At 40.9% G+C, this 19,473-nt stretch overlaps 1 protein-coding gene across 1 annotated transcript in view; it reads left to right on the top strand.

Annotated features, from left to right (window-relative positions):
* The window catches only part of DNAH11 (dynein axonemal heavy chain 11), a 367,119-nt gene that overhangs the window by 63,631 nt on the left and 284,015 nt on the right, over nucleotides 1–19,473 (top strand). The window contains exons 12-18 of the mRNA XM_058724852.1: nucleotides 313–508; nucleotides 7,145–7,249; nucleotides 7,623–8,015; nucleotides 16,003–16,335; nucleotides 16,558–16,812; nucleotides 16,893–17,062; nucleotides 17,306–17,528. Of these exons, the coding sequence (XP_058580835.1) occupies nucleotides 313–508; nucleotides 7,145–7,249; nucleotides 7,623–8,015; nucleotides 16,003–16,335; nucleotides 16,558–16,812; nucleotides 16,893–17,062; nucleotides 17,306–17,528 (1,675 nt within the window). The remainder of the gene's footprint in view (nucleotides 1–312; nucleotides 509–7,144; nucleotides 7,250–7,622; nucleotides 8,016–16,002; nucleotides 16,336–16,557; nucleotides 16,813–16,892; nucleotides 17,063–17,305; nucleotides 17,529–19,473) is intronic.

The raw sequence follows: 19,473 nt of genomic DNA, 5'->3' as shown, positions 1-19,473 counted from the left end.
CTGACAATACGTTGGTAGCTTTTTGTTACTTTTCTTCAGCAACTAGCACTCCTTTTATTTTGCAGATTTTCTGTACCTGCCTCTTTTCTTTGTAGGAATTGGTAACTTTTTGCTGTTGACATTCAGTTACATCTTGGGAGTTCCATTAATTTGATAACTGTCTTTTAAGGCAAAGACAATTCATAACCATTATTTGGCATCTATTGTTTCTATTCCTGTTTTTATAGTACATTTTATCATACTTCTATTTTATATTTTACTGTCAAGTAGTCAAGCTGAAATCTAATATGTAGAAAAATCGTATTCCTACAGATTCTTGGAAAGTCCTGATGATGCCCTAGTTTATCAGAAGTATGCTGAAATGGCAACTTTGCTAGACCAATTTGAAAATTCTATCTATGATGAATGGAAAAGTAACGTTGATGAAATCTGTGAATTCAATTTGAATCAACCCTTGGTTAAATTCAGTGCCATAACTGGTCTTCTCAGTGTCAACTTTGACCCAAAGGTAGGGGTTTGATGTTTTTAAGTTGTTTCATAGATGGCATTTTTATTACAAGTAAATCTCTGATGCTTCCAGTCATTTATATTTAATTTTGGGAGACTGTCAGTGCCACTAGGAATATAACTGAAATCTTAAAAAAAAACAAAACAAAACAAAAAAAAAAAACAACTTATTTTTGAGAAAAGAGAGAGCACCAGTGGGGGAGGGGTAGAGAGAAAGGTGGACAGAGGATCTGAACTGGGCTTCACTCTGACAGCAGCCAGCCCACAGCGAGGCTCAAACCCACGAACCACGAGATCATGACGTGAGTCGAATTTGGACGCTCAGCTAACTGAGCCACTCAGGTGCCCCCTGAAAACAACTTTTAATAGGTTGTAGTTTTAGAGATTGGTTTCCCAAATGCTGTATTAATTACTGTTTATTTTGCCTTGTAATTGCCACCTCTACCTTCACTGAATAATGAGAGTGGGGTCCATTCCATTTTACCTTTGTGTTTTTTGATTCCAGCATAGTGTCTGACGTGTGGTAATACCTAATGTTAGCTCAATTGAATGTAATTATAGTCTTTATCAGTTTTCTGGCTTGAATTTTATTTGCTTTTGGTTCACTAAAATTTTATCACAGAAGTTAGGTTTGGGGAGTCGACAAAATGTATGGAATGAGAGACCTTTTTTAATCCTTTGGGTGGATAATGGTAAATGATTTGTCATAATATCTTTCAAAGGAACAATAAACTCTAATATGTTAAATTAGTAATTCTTATAAAATAGTTTTCAGAAAAACACAAAACAACATATAAATGCCCCAAATAGTATGAACAGTTAAGGGGCGCCTGGGTGGCTCAGTTGGTTGAGCATCCGACTTTGGCTCAGGTCATGACCTCGCGGTTCATGAGTTCGAGCGTTGGGTTAGGGTTTGTGCTGACAGCTCAGAGCCTGGAGCCTGCTTCGGATTCTGTGTCTCCCTCTGTCTCTGCCCCTCCCCTGCTCACATTCTGTCTCTCTCTCTCTCTCTCTCTCTCTCTCTCTCAAAAATAAAGATTAAAAAAAAAAAAAAAAGTGAACAGCTAAGTAGTATCCAGGATGAAATTTACCTTTATTGAAGAGATCATTTTTATTTTGTGATAAACCACATAACAAAAAGAAATTTCATAAATTCTCTGAGGAATTTTATTTTCTCAAAACTTCATTACATGTTATGTAATTGATAAGAATGTAATAATGAAAGCACAGGAAGTTTAATAGAAATTACCTATGGTTTGCTTATATTTATATACAATGTACTCTCTGTGCATATATTTGCTAAATGATATATATGTAGGCATATATGTATTTTAACTTATTTCCAACTTTGAGAGCTTGGCAGGAGACACAAAATAAGCTTTTTCTTAATGTTTATGTATTTTGAGAGGGGGGCGGAGAGAGAGAGAGAGAGAGAGAGAGAATCCTAAGTAGGCTCTGTGCTATCAGTGTGAGCCCCATGCAGGGCTTCATTTCATGAACCGTAAGATCATGATCTGAGCCAAAATCAAGATTTGGCTATTTACCCAACTGAGCCATTGAGGGACTCCTAAACTTTTCTATTTACCTAAAAGAATGTGCTTTATAGGAAAGGGCAAACATATAAAAATATCTATTTTTGAGTTGCTTTTACAAAAAAATTAGTCAAAATTTGGCTAATTTGTTAGATAGTGAAGATTATATACTGTTTTTTAGTGATTTCCCTTTCATGTCAGTTGTATTGTATACCTAGGTAGGAAATGGGCCTCATTGGATTTGATTGTCATAATCTGCACCCAAATTCTGATCTGTTGCCTGAAATAGTACAGAGAACAGCATCACTTAGTTGTGTTTACAAACCTTAGCACATACATGTATAAATACATGACCTGGAGAACTGAGGGTTTCTTTTATCCCTAATTTCATAAAACCAGCTTACAGAAACTAAATTCGTGAGAAGTTCCAGGGATAATTCCTGTGTTTATACCTGAAGGGATGATAAAAACACAGACTATATGTTAATAGTTAACCTGTGGTGTAACAGTCTAAGGGAGTCAACTGGTCTACCTTCAAAACGTGTTGTGCAGTCTTTTTCTCAGAGCCTGTGATTTAGAGGTGTAGTCATTTCTGCTACAACATGACGTATGCCTTCCTAAAAATCACTGCACTAGGAAAGATTGCACTGTAAAAAGTACTGGGCTTATGGGGAAAATGGGGTTAGGGCTGTCATACTTTAAAAGCTGTAAGCAAGGGGTGCTTGGGTGGCTTGGATGATTAAGTGTCTGACTGATGTTATCAGCTCAGTTCATGATCTCATGGTAATGAGATCCAGCCCCATGTAGGGTTCTATGCATAGTGTGGAGCCTTCTTTTTTTTTTTTTTTTTCAACGTTTTTTTTTAATTTATTTTTGGGACAGAGAGAGACAGAGCATGAACGGGGGAGGGGCAGAGAGAGAGGGAGACACAGAATCGGAAACAGGCTCCAGGCTCCGAGCCATCGGCCCGGAGCCCGACGCGGGGCTCGAACTCACGGACCGCGAGATCGTGACCTGGCTGAAGTCGGACGCTTAACCGACTGCGCCACCCAGGCGCCCCCATAGTGTGGAGCCTTCTTGAAGTTGTTTCTCCGCCTCTCTCTCTATCCCTCCCTCACTTGCTCTTTCAAAATAAGTAAATAAACCTAAAACAACTGTAAGCAATACATTAAAGAAACAGGAATGTAGTACCTTAAGATCGTAAAAGCCATATATGAAAAACCCACTGCTAACATCATCCTTAATGGGGAAAAATAGAGCTTTCCCCCTAAGGTCAGGAAAACAAGGATTTCCCCTCTCACCACTGTTATTCAACATAGTGTTGGAAGTCCTAACCTCAGTAATCAGACAACACACAAAAAAAAGGCATCCAAGTCAGCAAGAAGGAAGTCAAACTTGGACTTTTCGAAGACAACATGATACTCTATGTGAAAAACAAAAGATCCACCCCAAACTGCTAGAACTGATCCATGAATTCAGCACAGGATTCAGTCACAGGATATGAAATCAGTGTATAGAAGTTGGTTGCATTTCTATACACCAGTAATGAAGTAGCAGAAAGAGAAATCAAGGAATTGATCCCATTTACAATTGCACCAAAACCCATAATACCTAGGAATAAACCTAATCAGAAAGGTATAAGATCTGTACACTGAAAACTATAGAAAGTTAATAAAAGAAATTGAAGATTTCCAAAAAAAAAAAAAAAAAAGGAAAAACATTCCATGCTCCTGGATAGGAAGAACATATATTGTTAAAATGTCAATACTGTCCAAAGCACTCTACATACTCAATGCAATACCTATCAAAATAACACCAGCATTCTTCACAGAGCTAGAAAAAATAATCCTCAAATTTGTATGGAACCAGAAAAGACTCCGAATAGCCAAAGCAATCCTGAAAAAGAAAACCAGAGCAGGAGGCATCACAATTCCAGCCTTTAAGCTGTATTACAAAGCTGTAATCATCAAGACAGTATGGTACTGGCATAACAGACACATAGATCAGTTGAACAGAAGAGAGAAGCCAGAAATGAACCCACAAAGGTATGGCCAACTCATCTTTGACAAGGCAGCAAAGAGTATCCAATGGAATAAAGACAGTGTCTTCAGCAAGTGGTGCTGGGAAAACTGGACAGCGACATGCAGGAGAATGAACCTGGACCACTTTCTTACACCATATGCAAAAATAAACTCAAAATGGATGAAAGAACTAAATATTAGAAAGCTATTAAAATCTTAGAAGAGATAACAGGCAAGAAATTCTTTGACCCTGGCCGCAGCAACTTCTTACTAGACATGTCTCCATAGGCAAAGAAACAGAAGAAAAATGAACTATTGGGACCTCATCAAGATAAAAAGCTTCTTCACGGTGAAGGAAACTATCAGCAAAACTAAAAGACAGCTGATGGAATGGGAGAAGATATCTGCAAATAACCTATCAGATAAAGGGTTAGTATCCAAAATCTGTAAAGAACTGATTAAATTCAACACCCAAAAATAATTTAGTGAAGCAATTGGCAAAAGACACTTTTCCAAAGAAAACACATAGATGGCTGACACATGAAAAGATGCTCAACATCACTCATCATCAGAGAAATACAAATCAAAACCACAATGAGATACCACCTCACACCTGTCAGAATGGCTAAAGTGAACAACTCAGGAAACAGCAGATATTGGTGAGGATGCAGAGAAAGAGGATCTCTTTTGCACTGCTGGTGGGAATGCAAACTCGTACAGCCACTCTGGAGAACAGTTGGGGGTTCCTCAAAAAATTAAAAATAGAACTACCCTATGACCCAGTAATTGCACTACTAGGTATTTATCCAAGGGTTACAGGTGTGATGTTTCGAAGGGGCACATGCACCCCAGTTTTTATAGCAGTGCTATTGACAATAGCCTAAGTCCGGAAAGAGCCCAAATGTCCATCGACTGATGAATGGATAAAGAAGATAAAGAAGATTGTGTGTGTGTAATATTTCTCGGTAATCAAAAAGGATGAAATTTTGCCATTTGCAACAACATGGATGGAACCTAGAGTGTATTATGCAAAGTGAAGTAAGTCAGAGAAAGACAACTATCATATGACTTCACTCATATGTGAAATTTAAGATACAAGACAGATGAACATAAGGGAAGGGAGGCAAAAGTAATATAAAAACAGACAAACCATAAGAGATTCTTAAATCCAGAGAACAAACTGAGCGTTACTGGAGGCAAGGTGGGTGAGGGGGTAGGCTAAATGGGTAAGGGACATTAAGGAGGACGCTTGTTGGGATGAGTACTGGGTGTTATATATGAGTGACGAATCAGTAAATTCTATTCCGGAATTACGCTGTATGTTAACCAACTTGGATGCAATTAAAAAAAAAAAAAAGGAAAAAAAGAAAGAGGCAAACCAAGAAACAGACTCTTAACTAGAGAGAACAAACTGATGGTTATCAGAGGGAAGGTGGGTGGAGGCATGGGTGAGGTAGGTGATGGGGATGAAGGAGTGTACTTAATGTGATGAGCACTGAGTGTTGTACAGAAATGTTGACTCACTGTATGGTACACCTGAAACTAATATCACACTGTGTGTTAACTAACGAATTTAAATAAAAATTTAAAAAAACAGGAATGTAGGAAAAACAGCATTGTTTTATACATTTTTTTTTTTTTTTTTTTTTTGAGAGAGTGACAGAGTGTGAGCAGGTGAGGGGCAGAGAGAGAGAGAGAGGGAAACACAGAATCCAAATCAGGCTCCAGGCTCTGAGTTGTCAGCACAGAGCCTGATGTGGGGCTTGAACTCACAAATTGCAAGATCATGACCTGAGCTGAAGTTGGATGCTTAACCCACTGAGCCACGCAGACGCCCCTGTTTTATACATTTTAAATGGCTACATAAATAATACATAGCTACCACAGTAAATATGACTTTCCCTTGACAAAGACCTGAAGTTTGCTCGTGGAAGTAGGTGTTGGAAAGGTTGCAGTTTATGTGACTGTGAAGTGATGGAAGGAGAGTTCTCTGATACCAGGCAGAAAGTTGTACCCCCCTCCCACCCCTGCAGGTGAGTGGGCGTGGCTCCTCATGCGTGAATGAACTGAAGCACTTGGTGGCTGTTTACATATGAGCATTTTGTGTATTTCTAAATGAATTTTTTTAATTAAAAAGGTTTTTTTTAATGTTTATTTTTGTGAGAGAATAAGAGTGTGAGCAGGGGAGGGGCAGAGAGAGAGGGAGACACAGAATCTGAAGTGGGCCCCAGGCTCTGAGCTGTTGGCTCAGAGGCTGACGAGGGCTTGAACTCACGAGCCGAGTCGTGAGGTCATAACCTGAGCCGAAGTTGGGTGCTTAACTGACTGAGCCATCCAGGCGCCCCTAATTTTTAAAATTTTTACTGGAGAGCATGAGGGGCAGAGAGACAGAATTCCAAGCAGGTTCCACACTCATTGGGGGGTGGACGCGGCTCACTCCTATGATCCTGGGATCATAACCCAAGCTGAAATAGACACTCAACCAACTGAGCCACCCAGGTGCTCCGTGCCTATTTCTAAGCTTTCCAGTTGAGTTGGGTGCGGTTTTTACTTTTACCTGGTGTTTCTTGCTAATGAAATTGCAGATAAGCATAGACAAAATAGGTGGCATCCTCACTTTGCTAGTGTATCAATCACATTGGAACACATTTATGTTTTCAAAACAAACATTGTAACAGGAAGAAGGTACTGGGAAAACATTGAGGTCCGTTTATGGCCTTCAGTTTCACCTGTCCATTTGCACATGTTGCTGTCTTTTGCTTAAATTCTTTCCCTGACTGTGGGCCATAACCAGTGACAGATACCTTTATTATTTATATTTCCACATCATAAGGAATGTATGATTGTTATATTGACTGTTATATTGAATGTATATTGACTGTAATCAATATCGCACTGAATGTTAACTAGAAGCATACGGTATGCTTAAAAAGCATGTGAAACAGCAGCCTCAGTCAGTTAAGCCTTGACAGTTTGATAGTATTGTAACCATTGGATGAAATTTTAAGTGTTGGGATTTTAATGTGTGTTGAAAGAGAATGCTCTTCTTAAAATACATAATGATCCTTGATTTTCTTTTAAAAGCTAGTGGCTGTATTGAGAGAAGTGAAATACCTTTTGATGTTGAAGAAATCCAACATACCAGATTCAGCTTTAGCCATCTTCAAAAAAAGAAACGCTATTTTAAAGGTTAGTGTTTTTAGGGTATTTTTTGAACAGAAATATTTTTTTTACTTGTGTTTTTCTTTTTTTATTTTTTTGAGAGAGGGAGAGTGAGCGTGAGCTGGGCAGAGGGGTGGAGGGAGAAAGAGAATCTTAAATAGACTCCACATTCATCATGGGGCCCGATGCAAAGCTTGATCCCATGACCCTGGGATCATGACTTGAGCCAAAATCGGGAGTCAGATGCTCAGCCGACCGAGCCACCTATGCACCGCTGAACACAAGAACAAGTGTCTTGATTTGTAATTATTAACATGTAGACCAGTAGTACTTTGATGCCTTTAAGATACATAGCTATAACATATTTGGCCCTTTTTGTTTGGGGATTTCCTTTGCTCAGTACATTGGAAATCTTGAACTTCTTGTGCAAGGATATAATAAGCTGAAGCAGACTCTTCTGGAAGTGGAATACCCTCTGGTTGAAGAGGAGCTGAGGGCCGTGGATGAGCAACTACAGGCAGCCGCGACGTCGCTGACATGGCAGGATGACTGCTGGGGATACATTGAGAGGGTGCACACAGCGACGGCAGAATTGGCACACAGAGTTGAGCATGCGCGGAGCAATGTTAAAGTGATCCAGCAAACCATGAAGGCGTGGGCCGAGTGTACGCTTCTGCCCAGGAGGGAGCACCGAAGGGAGGCTGTCTTTACCTTGGAGGACAAGAGTGATTTGTTCTCTAAAAAGTACAAGCGAATTCAGGAAGATGGCTGCAAGATACATAACTTGGTGGAGGTAATTGCTTTTAAGGTTTTGAAATAGATTGAAGAGCTTTTCAATTAGCTGAGAAGGCAGCAGACCTACACAACCTTATAATGTAGGATTGTTTTATTAGGGTTGAGAGAGCTTTATGTGTGGTTTTGTTAAGCATTTAAAATGGAGAAATTTGTCTTGCTCGCCTATTGGAATGTGAGATATTTTCATGAAACACAAAGGCTAGAGAGGGGATCCTTGTGTTTGTCATAGCTACATGCTCTTCTGGCAGCTGTCAATAGCTAGCATTGTTGGTGGGGTGCCTGTCTGTGTCAGCCATCTTGTCTGCGTCATCTCCTGCCACCCTCTCAACCTTCTAAGGGTGGTGATAGTAGTCACTCTTTTTTTTTTTTTTTAACAAGTATTTGAATTTTTAAAACTATTCTAGAGTTGTCAATTTAAGAGAAAATAAAATAAAATAGAACAAGGCAGAAAAATAAAAGTAATCAAGCAAAAAGTCCCTTATCTGTTGGACCTTATATTCTAGTTGGAAAATAGAGACAATAACAAAAACAGAATAAGTCAATTGGTCATAGGATAAATGGTAAAAAATAGAGCAGGTAGGATACGGAATCATTGGTAGGGAAGGTGTACTTTTTAAAATTCTAGTTAGATAAGGGTTGGTGGGGGGTGGGAGGAAGGGGAGGGTGGGTGATGGGTATTGAGGAGGACACCTTTTGGGATGAGCACTGGGTGTTGTATGGAAACCAATTTGACAATAAATTTCATATATTGAGAAAAAAAATTCTAGTTAACATTCAGTGCGATATTGATTACAGAATAGGATTCAGTGATTCATCACCTATGTTCAACAACCATTGCTCATTACAACAAGTGCCCTCCTTAATGCCCATCACCCATCTAGTCCGATTTCCACCCTCCTCCCTCTGTCAACCCTCAGTCTATTCTCTATCATTAAGTCTTTTGTGATTTGTTTCCTCCCCTGGTCTTTTTATTCCCCCCGCTTTCCATATGTTCATCTGTTCTGTTTCTTAAATTTCACATATGAGTGAAATCATACGGTATTTGTCTTTCTCTGATTTATTTCACTTAGCATGATACATTCTAGTTCCATCCACATCATTGCAAATGGCAAGATTTCATTCTTTTTGATTGCTAATATTCCATTGTGTGTGTGTGTGTGTGTGTGTTCATGTGTGTGTATCACATTTTATTTATCCATCATCAGATGAACATTGGGGCTCTCTCCATAGTTTAGCTTTTGTTGATAATGCTGCTATAAACATTGGAGTGCATGTACCCCTTTGAATCTGTATTTTTGTCTCCTTTGGATAAATACCTAATAGTGCAATTGCTGAATTGTAGGATAGTTCTAGTTTTAGTTTCTTGAGGAACCTCCACACAGTTTTCCAGAGTGGCTGCATCAGTTTGCATTCCCACCAGCAGTACAAGAGGATGCCCCTTTCCCACATCCTCACCAACACCTGTTGTTTGTTGTGTTGTTAATTTTAGCCATTCTAACGGGTATGAGGTGGTATCTCATGGTTTTGATTTGTATTTCCCTGATGATGAATGATGTTTAACATCTTTTCATGTGTTGGCTGTCTGGATGTCTTCTTTGGGAAAGTGTCTATTCATGCCTTCTGCCCATTTCTTAACTGGGTTGTTTTTTTGGGTGTTCTGTTTGATAAGTTCTATATTTTGGTTATTAACCTTTTAACAGATAGATGATTTGCAAATATCTTCTCCCATTCCATAGGCTGCCTTTTAGTTTTGTTGATTTTTTACTTTACTTTGCAGAAGCTTTTTATCTAGATGAAGTCCCAGTAGTTTATTTTTACTTTTGTTTCCCATTGGCAACATGTCTAGTAAGAAGTTGCTGTGGCCAAGGTCAAAGAGGTTGCTGCTTGTGCTCTCCTCTAGGATTTTGATGGTTTTCTGTTGGACATTTAGATCTTTCATCCATTTTGAATTTCTTTTTGTATGTATGGTGTAAGGAAGTGGTCCGGTTTCATTCTTCTGCCTGTAGCCATCCGGTTTTCCCAACACCATTTGTTGACGACTGTCTTTTTTCCACTGACTACTCTTTCCTGCTTTGTTGAAGATGAGTTGACCATATAGTTAGGAGTCCATTTTTGCATTTTCTATTCTGTTCCATTGATCTATGTGTCTGTTTTTGTGCCCATACTATATAGTACATATATTATAGCTTTGTAATATAGCTTGAAGTACAGGATTGTGATACCTCCAGTTGTGTTTTTCTTTTTTAGGATTGCCTTGGCTATTCAGGGTCTTTTGTGGTTCCATATAAATTTTAGGATTGTTTGTTCTAGCTCTGAACAACGTTGGTAATATATTCACAGGGATTGCATTAAATGTGTAGATTGCTCTGGGTAGTATAGACATCTTAACAATGTTTTTTCTTCTAATCCATGAGCATGGAAGGCTTTTTCATTTTTTTGTGTCCTATTCAGGTTTTTTCATAAGCATTCTATAGTTTTTGGAGTACAGATCTTTTACCTCTTTAGTTAGGTTTATTCCTAGGTATCTTACCGTTTTAGGTGCAATTGCAAATTGGATCGGTTCCTTGATTTCTTTTTCTGCTGCTTTGCTAGTGGTGTATAGAAATGTGACAGATTTCTTCACATTGATTTTATATCCTGTGACTTTGCTAAATTCATGTACTGCTTCTAGCAGTTTTTCAATGGAGGCTTTTGGGTTTTCTACATAGAGTATCATGTCATCTGTGAGTAGTGAAAGTTTGAGTTCTACCTTGCTGATTTGGATGGGGGGGGGTATTTTATACGAAGCGGTTTGAAACACTTTCTTAATAAGGTAGCAGTTCTGCATTGAACCAGAAGGGAAAGAGAATGAGCCATGTAGATATCAGGAGAAGGATGCTGTAGGTAGCAAAAGTACAGAAGTTTGAGGAAAGATCCTGGCCTGTCCCAGGATCAGTTAGAGAGCCAGCATGCCTGAAGCAGAATTCATAAGGGGAATAGTGGTAGCTGATAAAAGCTTAGAAGGGACTAAGGATCCATCATAGGGGATGGACAGGCCATTATGAGAAATTTGGTTTGTACTGGGAGGTGAAATGGCAGCAGAGACTCTCTGTTCCAAGGCTTGGCCTGTTGACTGTAAATCAGAGGTTGGGGAGCAAGGAGGTGGTAGGAGGTAGAGAGACCATTAGGAGATTAGTTTAATAATTCAGACGACAATGGCTTGGGTCAGAACGGTAGTGATAGAAGCAGTCATGCTGGATGTATGTTGAAGGTAGAACCAACAAGATTTGCTGTGGTGAGTCAGGAGAGAGCGATGTCAAGGATGAGTTGAGATTTTTTGGTCTGAGCAACTGGAAAATTGGAGTTTCCCTTTAGTGATATAGGGAAGACTGTGAGAGAGTGGATTTTGAATGAAGAGAGAGGCTTTGGTTTGGGCCATGTTAGGGAGAGAGGCACGCTCAAGGGGATATTTTGCGTAGGCTGGCACTGCAGTCGAGTCTGGACTTTGGGGTTAGAAGTCTAGGCCAGTGACACAGAGCTGAGAGCCAGGAGCATGTATGTTATATGGGAAGCCACAGACTTACCTGGGTTCAGGTAGGGATTAATTGTAGATAGAAGAGAGGCCTGAGGACTGACCTTGAAGTCATCCCTGAGGCCAGGGAGGAGGGCAAGGTCCAGCACAGGAAGCGGAGAAGGCCAGTGAAGTAGACGGAAAATCAAGAGAGATGCAGTCCTGGAAATCCTGTCAAGAAGGGATTTCAAGAAGGAGGAAGCTTTTGACTTTGTCCCATCCTGATTTATGACCGGAAAATGAGGGCTGAGACTGGCAGTCAGATTTTGCACCATGGGAGCCATTGGTGACTCTGACAGACCTAACTGAATAGAATGGAAGCCAAATTGGAGCGACTGGCGAGAATGGGAGAAATGGGAACAGAAATCCGCTAAATTGAGGAGCTCTAGGGGGCAGGAACTGAAAACTGCACAGTGCCTGGGGCGTGTCAGGGATGGGGAGGATTTTATTTTATTTTATTTTGTTTTGTTTATTTATTTATTTACTTATTTTTAAATTAAAATGTTTTTTTTTAAATGTTTATTTTTGAGAGAGATAGAATGTGAATGGGGGAAGGGCAGAGAGAGAGGGAGACACAGAATCTGAAGCAGGCTCCAAGGCTCTGAGCTGTCAGCACAGAGGCCAACATGGGTCTTGAACTACTGAACCACGAGATGGTGACCTGAGTAGAAGTCAGCTGATTAACCGACTAAGCCACCCAGGTGCCCCATTGTTTTGTTTATTTTTGATTAAGAATTTTAAAAGTTTATTTATTTATTTAGAGGGAGGGTGGGAGAGGAGGGAGAGAGAGAGAAAATACGTGAGTGGGGGAGGGGTAGAGAGAGAGAGAGTGCGTGTGCGAGGGGGCGCAGAATCCCAAGCAGGCTCCGTGCTGTCACTCAGAGTCTGATCTGGGGCTCAATTTCACGACAATGAGATCATGACCTGAGCTGAAATCAAGAGTCATATGACTAACCAATTCTGCCATGCAGGTGCCTTGGGAAGATTTTTTTTTTTTAATTTTTTTTTTTAACGTTTATTTATTTTTGAGACAGAGAGAGACAGAGCATGGCTGGGGGAGGGGCAGAGAGGGAGACACAGAATCAGAAGCAGGCTCCAGGCTCTGAGCCACCAGCCCAGGGCCCGACGCGGGGCCCGAACTCATGGACCGCGAGACCACGACCCGAGCCGAAGTTGGACGCTTAACCGACTGAGCCACCCAGGCGCCCCGGGAATATTTTTTTTTTAATTTTATTTATTTATTTTTGAGAGAGACAGAGACAGTGTGAGTGGTGGAGAGGGAGAGAGAGAATCCCAACCAGAGAATCCCCCCGACAGTGCAGAGCCCGACATAGGACTCGATCTCGCGAACTGTGACATCATGACCTGAGCTGAAACCAAGAGTTGGACTCTTAACCAACTGAGCCACCCAGAAACCCCTGGGAGGATTTTATTTTTAATGCTGGTTGATGTTTTTGGGTGATAGAAGTTGATTGGAATGATCTAGGAGAGGAGAAATAATGACTGAGGAAAGTCTTGGAAGGAATGGGATTGCATAGATACATGGGGATGTTGGCTGTAGACAGGAACATGGGCAGCTAATCTGTAGTGACTGGAGAGAGGACAGCAAAGTACAGGATTGTGGTGCTCACAGAGGGGCAGCTCTGGTGAGGGGAATGTGGGGAAGTTCATTTTTCATTCTTCATAAGGAAAAAAGAACAGGAACCAAAGAGCAAATTCAGTATTTCCTTCTGAGTGCATTTGTTATATGGAATCTCTATAGATAGACACGGTGCTCAGACCAGAGTCAGGCTGTCCTGTTGAAACAAGACCACAGGGAAGGTAGAGGGCCTGGTGGGTTACTGTGGCAGCAATCTAGGTGACAGATGGTGGTACCTGGACCGGGGAGGTGACTATGGAGATAATTAGGAGTGGTTGGGTTCTGCATATATTTTAAATTAGGTAAAACAAACAGAATTGGATGTGGAACATCAAAGAAGGAGGCTATTCTAAGAGTTTGATGCCTATCAGCTGGAAAAATGAAGTTGCAATCCATTCAGACATTCAGGTGGGAAAGGCTGTGTGAGCAAGAGGACAGCTGAGAAGGAAAGATGTCAGTCTTAGACATTTAAAAAAATGTTTCTTTATTTTTGAGAGAGAGAGAGAGACAGACAGACAGACAGTGTGAGCAGGGAAGAGGCAGAGAGAGAGGGAGACACAGGGTCTGAAGCAGGCTCCAGGCTCTGAGCTGTCAGCACAGAGCCCAACACGGGGCTCAAACTCACGAACTGTGACATCATAACCTGAGCTGAAGTTGACGAACAGACTGAGCCACCGAGGTACCCCTAATGTGAGGTGTCTGTCAGATGAGGAGGAGTTGTGGCAGCAGTTGGATTTACTAGTTCTGGAGTTTGGGAAAGGGCTGTAAACTGGAAGTGCCTGTGAAAAAGAAGTCGGTGGCCATGACATTTAAGCTCATGAGATCCCCAAGAGCTGTGTAGCTAGAGAACAGAAGTAAGTCAAGGGCAGGTCTGTGGGGAAACAGGGAGGAGGAAGAAGAACCTTAGGAAACAGGGAGGAGGAAGAAGAACGAGCCCAAGGTGCAGAAAAGGAACATGACACAGTAGGAGGAAAACCAGGAGAGGCTGGCGAATGAGGATGAAGACACAGAGTGAAGAAGGGGTGTGAAGGAGAACACACCTGCTCACCAAAATGTGACGTGTGGCGCACTTGATATGCTGTGTTGAGCGTAGTGTAGCAAAAAAAGAAAAACATTAATACGGGTTTCAAAGTTTCTTTTGGCTTCCAAGTTTGTCTGAAGTTTCTAAGTTTTAATTTTCCTTACTGGTAACAGCTTGCTCGGACAGACTTTGTCGCGGCTTTCTTTCTTTGATTGCTGCCTGTATGAGCATTCTAGGGCTGTGGTAACAGAGTACCACAAATGGGGGGCTTGTAATGTCAGAAACGTATTCTTTCACAGTCTGAAGGCTAGAAGTCTGAAAGCAAGGTGTGAGCAGGGCTGTGATGTTTGGAAACAGGTTTGGAAAAGACCTGCCCTCCGGAGTCCAGAGGTCCTGTTTCTAGTTCTAGCTTAGTTGCTAACTTCCTACCCCTGTGACACTTGGTATGTCTTAGGTCTTTGTTTTTATATCTTTAAAATGAAGAGACTTAACAAGATGGTCTTTAAGGATTTTTGTGTTTTCGGCTCTAAGATCTATATTTCTTCTTTCTAGTGCACACAAAGGAGCCGAGACTGCTATGTACAATTGCCCAGGATGTCTACTGCACAACTCCAGGGTAGTGGGTCACGTATACTACAGATATATACGGATATGAATAGTCCACCTGGATGGGCAAGATAGCATTTCTCAAAGGAGAGGCCCTTAAATTTGTTTGAGGGCAAGAAATCCCTCAAAGAACTTTCTAATCTTGGCCCATTTTTATCACCTCTTTATTTCTGGTTCTTGCAAGTAACACACACCTTTGAATCCTGGATCATATATCCACAGTAGCAAAAGATCGAAAAAAAGCAAAGAGTATAGTCTGCCTTGTAACCAGCTCTTATTCCAGGGTCTCCTTTTGTCTGTGCTCTCGTTTCTGAGTTGGGCCTCTGCTCTCTGGACCGTAATGCCTATGTAACCTTTGCCACTCAGAAAGGTGTCTCTGGAACCAGCCGTGCCGCCCACCTGATCTTTTCAAATCTGTGTCCCTAGGTCTGCCACACTGTATGCCCCACCTCTAGCAGTCTTGATGCATATCTGTGTCCGACCCTGTCATGCCCTACTGCCTATTCATCACTCACACTCGGGAGATGTTGAAGTAGAAGAACTTAATATTGTTGAAGCACAAAGAGAGTTTCGACTTCACCAAGCCTGTTTTCCCCAAGCTGGGTTACTATTCCGTAGGCGACTTATAGGTGCTTTGCACAAAGTGTTCTTTGTGTTTTGGTTAAACCAACGTAAGTGAACTTATAATAGTGGAACAGTGAATCTCCAAGAAAGGCCTGCAGGACAGAGCGCTTTGCTGACTTAGTGACCTTGGATGTTCCAGAACAGTGTTCTCTGAAGGGCCAGTTTGGGAAACCTACACCTTGGGCCCTGGAAGACCATGTCCTAGGCCCCTTGGAGTTAGGGACAGAGCAAGAACTTGAGCCTATGTCCAATACATACAGAATGTGTTCGGAACTCAAGAATTTCTTGTTCGTATTTGAAGATGCAATTTTCATAATTCTTTTTCCTTTAAAGAATGACTTTTGAATGTATTTTATAACGGATACAAATGTCACAACAACCTGCTTTGATTTTTACTATTTAGCTTAAGGTTCTACAACCTAGCATTTAAATGTCCCTGACTTGTGCAGGAGCAAAATATTTTTTTAACAAAATATTTAAACGTAAAGCTTTCATGTTTGTACTCACTGTTGTTTATACTCCTCTGTTAATATTTACATTTGTAGGAAAACAGGAAGCTCTTCAGAGCAAATCCTTCTCTGGATACGTGGAAGATTTATGTAGAATTCATTGATGACATTGTGGTGGAAGGCTTTTTTCAAGCTATCATGCACGACTTAGATTTCTTTCTGATGAATATGGAGAAACAACTGAAACCTGTGCCGTTTTTTCAAGCACAGATGATCCTCACGCCCCCTGAGATTCTGTTTAAACCTTCTTTAGAACGAGAGGCTGGGGATGGCTTCTATGATCTGGTGGAGGGAGTGCTATGCAGTAGTTTCAGAATGTCTGCCCAGATGAAGCGGGTGGCAGCACATCTGGAAATCGCCGATTATCAGGTATTTTCTTTGTAAATGGGTATTTATGTTTTGTTAATGATTCAAACATAAATTGAGGTAATGGGGAACACTGGGAAATGAGACGCTGGGAAACGACAACACGGTTTTTGATTGATTGTACCAACTGCTCTGCCATTGAAGAATTTCAGTGAGTAAGTTCTGTTGCATATAGTTGATGAAGCGAGGTTGCTTTTAATAAACCTTGGCTTTCCTCTCATTTAGAATGACTTGGAGAATATGTTAGGCCTGGCAGAAGTCAGGCAGGAGATAATGAACAGAGTGGCAGACGTCATCAACAAAGTCTTGGACTTTAGAAATACCCTGGACACATATGCTTACCTCTGGGTTGATGACCGATCCGAGTTCATGAGGCATTTTCTCCTGTATGGCCACAGTATGTCATCTGAGGAGACAGGTGCTCATGCAAACGAAGAAGTCCCCGAACAACCACCAACTCTCCAACAGTTCAGAGAACAGGCAAGGAAAACCATTAGTGTTTAAGGGACTTCTTTGCTTTAGACTGAACTGTTAAAGTCATTTTTTTTTTCTAATTATAGATTGACATTTATGAAGCTTTGTATGTTCAGATGAGCAAGTTTGATGACTTCAGAGTGTTTGATAGCTGGTTCAAGGTGGACATGAAGCCCTTCAAAGTGAGCTTGCTGAACATTATTAAGAAATGGAGCTGGATGTTTCAGGAGCATCTTTTGAGATTTGTCGTAGACAGGTAGCCTTCTTTGCTTTGGTATTTGGAATTACAACTCTGAACAGCTGACTGCTTTCTAATATTGAGATAAAAATTTTAAGAACGTTAAAACTGCCGGTTTCTTAACAGAGATAACGAGTGCTGTTTAAATAGGTAAATAGTGACCATAAGATTCTATCAGAAGTCTTCTAAAGGTTTTAATGAGCTTAATTTGGGTTTGCATGTCTTTGTGTGTGTGCATGTATATTTCTGTGTATTTAATAGTCTGAATGAGCTACAAGACTTTATAAAGGACACAGATGCTGGACTTCAGAGAGATTTAAGTGAGGGTGATCACGATGGTTTGGTTGATATCATGGGGCATCTTCTGGCGGTAAGAAGCCGACAGAGAACTACTGATGAACTCTTCGAACCACTAAAACAAACCATCGCACTCTTGGAAACCTATGGCCAGAAGATGCCTGAGCAAGTCTATATTCAGCTGGAGGTAAGCATACTGGTAAAATAACCACAATTAACTTAAGTTGAGCACCTACTTTAGCCAAGCTCTTTACATCCCCTCTCTTATGCCATCCTTTAACAACGTACACTGTAGACCCCTGCTTGTATTTTACAGGTTAGGGATCTGAAACTTAAAGAGTTAATAAATTTTTCAAAGTCACACAAATCGTAAAACCAGCCAGCACAAATCTAGGAGTGTTTGATGCCAAAATACTCCATCTCAGCTGCTGTCCTTCACTGCCTTCTTATTGGACGGTATTTAGGTAACAGCCTCGGAGTTGCTCTTTGGAGTTCCACTTTACCTTGACTTTAAGACCTGAAATATATTCCAGTTCTCTTTCATTGAAAGCTGTCTGTCCGTTGAGAGGAGTCCTAGTCTTTGGAAGCCTATTATGGACGCTTTAATAAAGAATAAAGCACAGGGGGCGCCTGGCTGGCTTAGTCAGTTAAGCGTCGCACTCTTGATTTCTGCTCAGGCTATGACCTCACAGCTTGGAGCCTGCTGATCTCTCAGAGAGATTTTTTCTGTCCCTCTGTCTCTGCCCCACCCCCACTCTTGCTCTCTGTCTCTCAAAATAAATACACTTAAAAAAGAATAAAGCCCAATTTGGTTGGAGAAATCACTGTTTTCTGAATAGGAGTTGCGTGTTGTCCTCCTGTTTCTGTCCTTTGGAAAAACTTGGTGGCTGCTCTGTGCCCAGTGCTGAATGAAGTTGTGGTAGTTAGAATTAAAACCACGAATCAAGAGCTCACAGTTCCCATGCCTATATCGGAGTATTGTAGATCATATATTTGCATCATCCACCAACTTCCAGGATGGACTTAGGTTTCACCTTGCACATGTGAATAGTGGACACATTAATGTAAACACACTTGTATTAAATTCTAGCTCAGAGAGTAGAGTGTGGAACCCAGACGTAGATTTGATTTTGAGTACCGTACGAGTTCATCCCATCTGCTTGTCTCAGAGCATGCTCCCTCTTCAGGAAAATATCTCTCCAGATCCCTTACATTTAACATTGGTACTGTGTCCACTTCCCCCACTTTTTCTTTTTTTGAGGTGAAATTCACCGTTCGCATGACATAAAAGTGATCATTACAAAGTACGTGGCATTTAATATGAACGTAAGGTTGTGTAACCACCACCTCTCATCTCCATACCCTTTCATCACTCCGAAAAGGACGTCCATGCCTATTGGCCTTCTTTGCCCATGACTTCTCCCTTGCACTCTGCCCCCAGTCCTTGGCCCTTGCCAGTCTTCTGTTTCTGTGGGTTTACTTCTTCTAGATACTTCCTACATGGAATTGTACAATACAGGGTATTTTGTGTCTGGCTTCTTTCACTTGGCATAATATTTTTGAGGTTCATTCACATCGTAGTATGTGAATGCTGCTTTCTTTCTCGTGTCTGAATAATGGTTACATTGTATTTATATCTACCACAACTTAAGTCTTGATGGACATTTGGGTGGTTTCCATCTTTTGGCTATTATGAGTCGTGCTGGTGTGAACATCGGTGTACAAGTAACTATTTGAGTACCTGATTCCTTTTTTTTTTTTTTTTGAGTACCTCCTTTCAGTTTCTTGTGGAACACACTTAGAAGTGGAATTGCTGGGTCCTGTGGTGATACTAAGTTTAACTACTTGAGAAACTGCCAAACTTCTTGCAGCAGCTGCTGCATTTTATCTCTCTCATTTTGTTTTGTGAAGATTGAATGCAGCAGTGTATTTACAAGCGTTATCTTGATTACAGAGACCATAAAGAATTAATATGTATGGATTGCTAAGTTCTATTTAACTCTAAAATTGCCATGAGAACTGAAACCTAGTTAGATATGGAGTGTGGTAAGATGTGCATAGCAAGAGTGAGAGATGAGATAGTTGTGGGGCACAGTGTAAATGTTTGTTTTTAGAGAGCTTTGGATATTCTT

The sequence above is a fragment of the Neofelis nebulosa genome, chromosome 4 (assembly GCF_028018385.1).
Source record: "Neofelis nebulosa isolate mNeoNeb1 chromosome 4, mNeoNeb1.pri, whole genome shotgun sequence".
NCBI classification, from domain to species: domain Eukaryota; kingdom Metazoa; phylum Chordata; class Mammalia; order Carnivora; family Felidae; genus Neofelis; species Neofelis nebulosa.
Note: the sequence above shows the minus strand (reverse complement) of the source record. Positions and strands in the feature narration are given on the sequence as shown.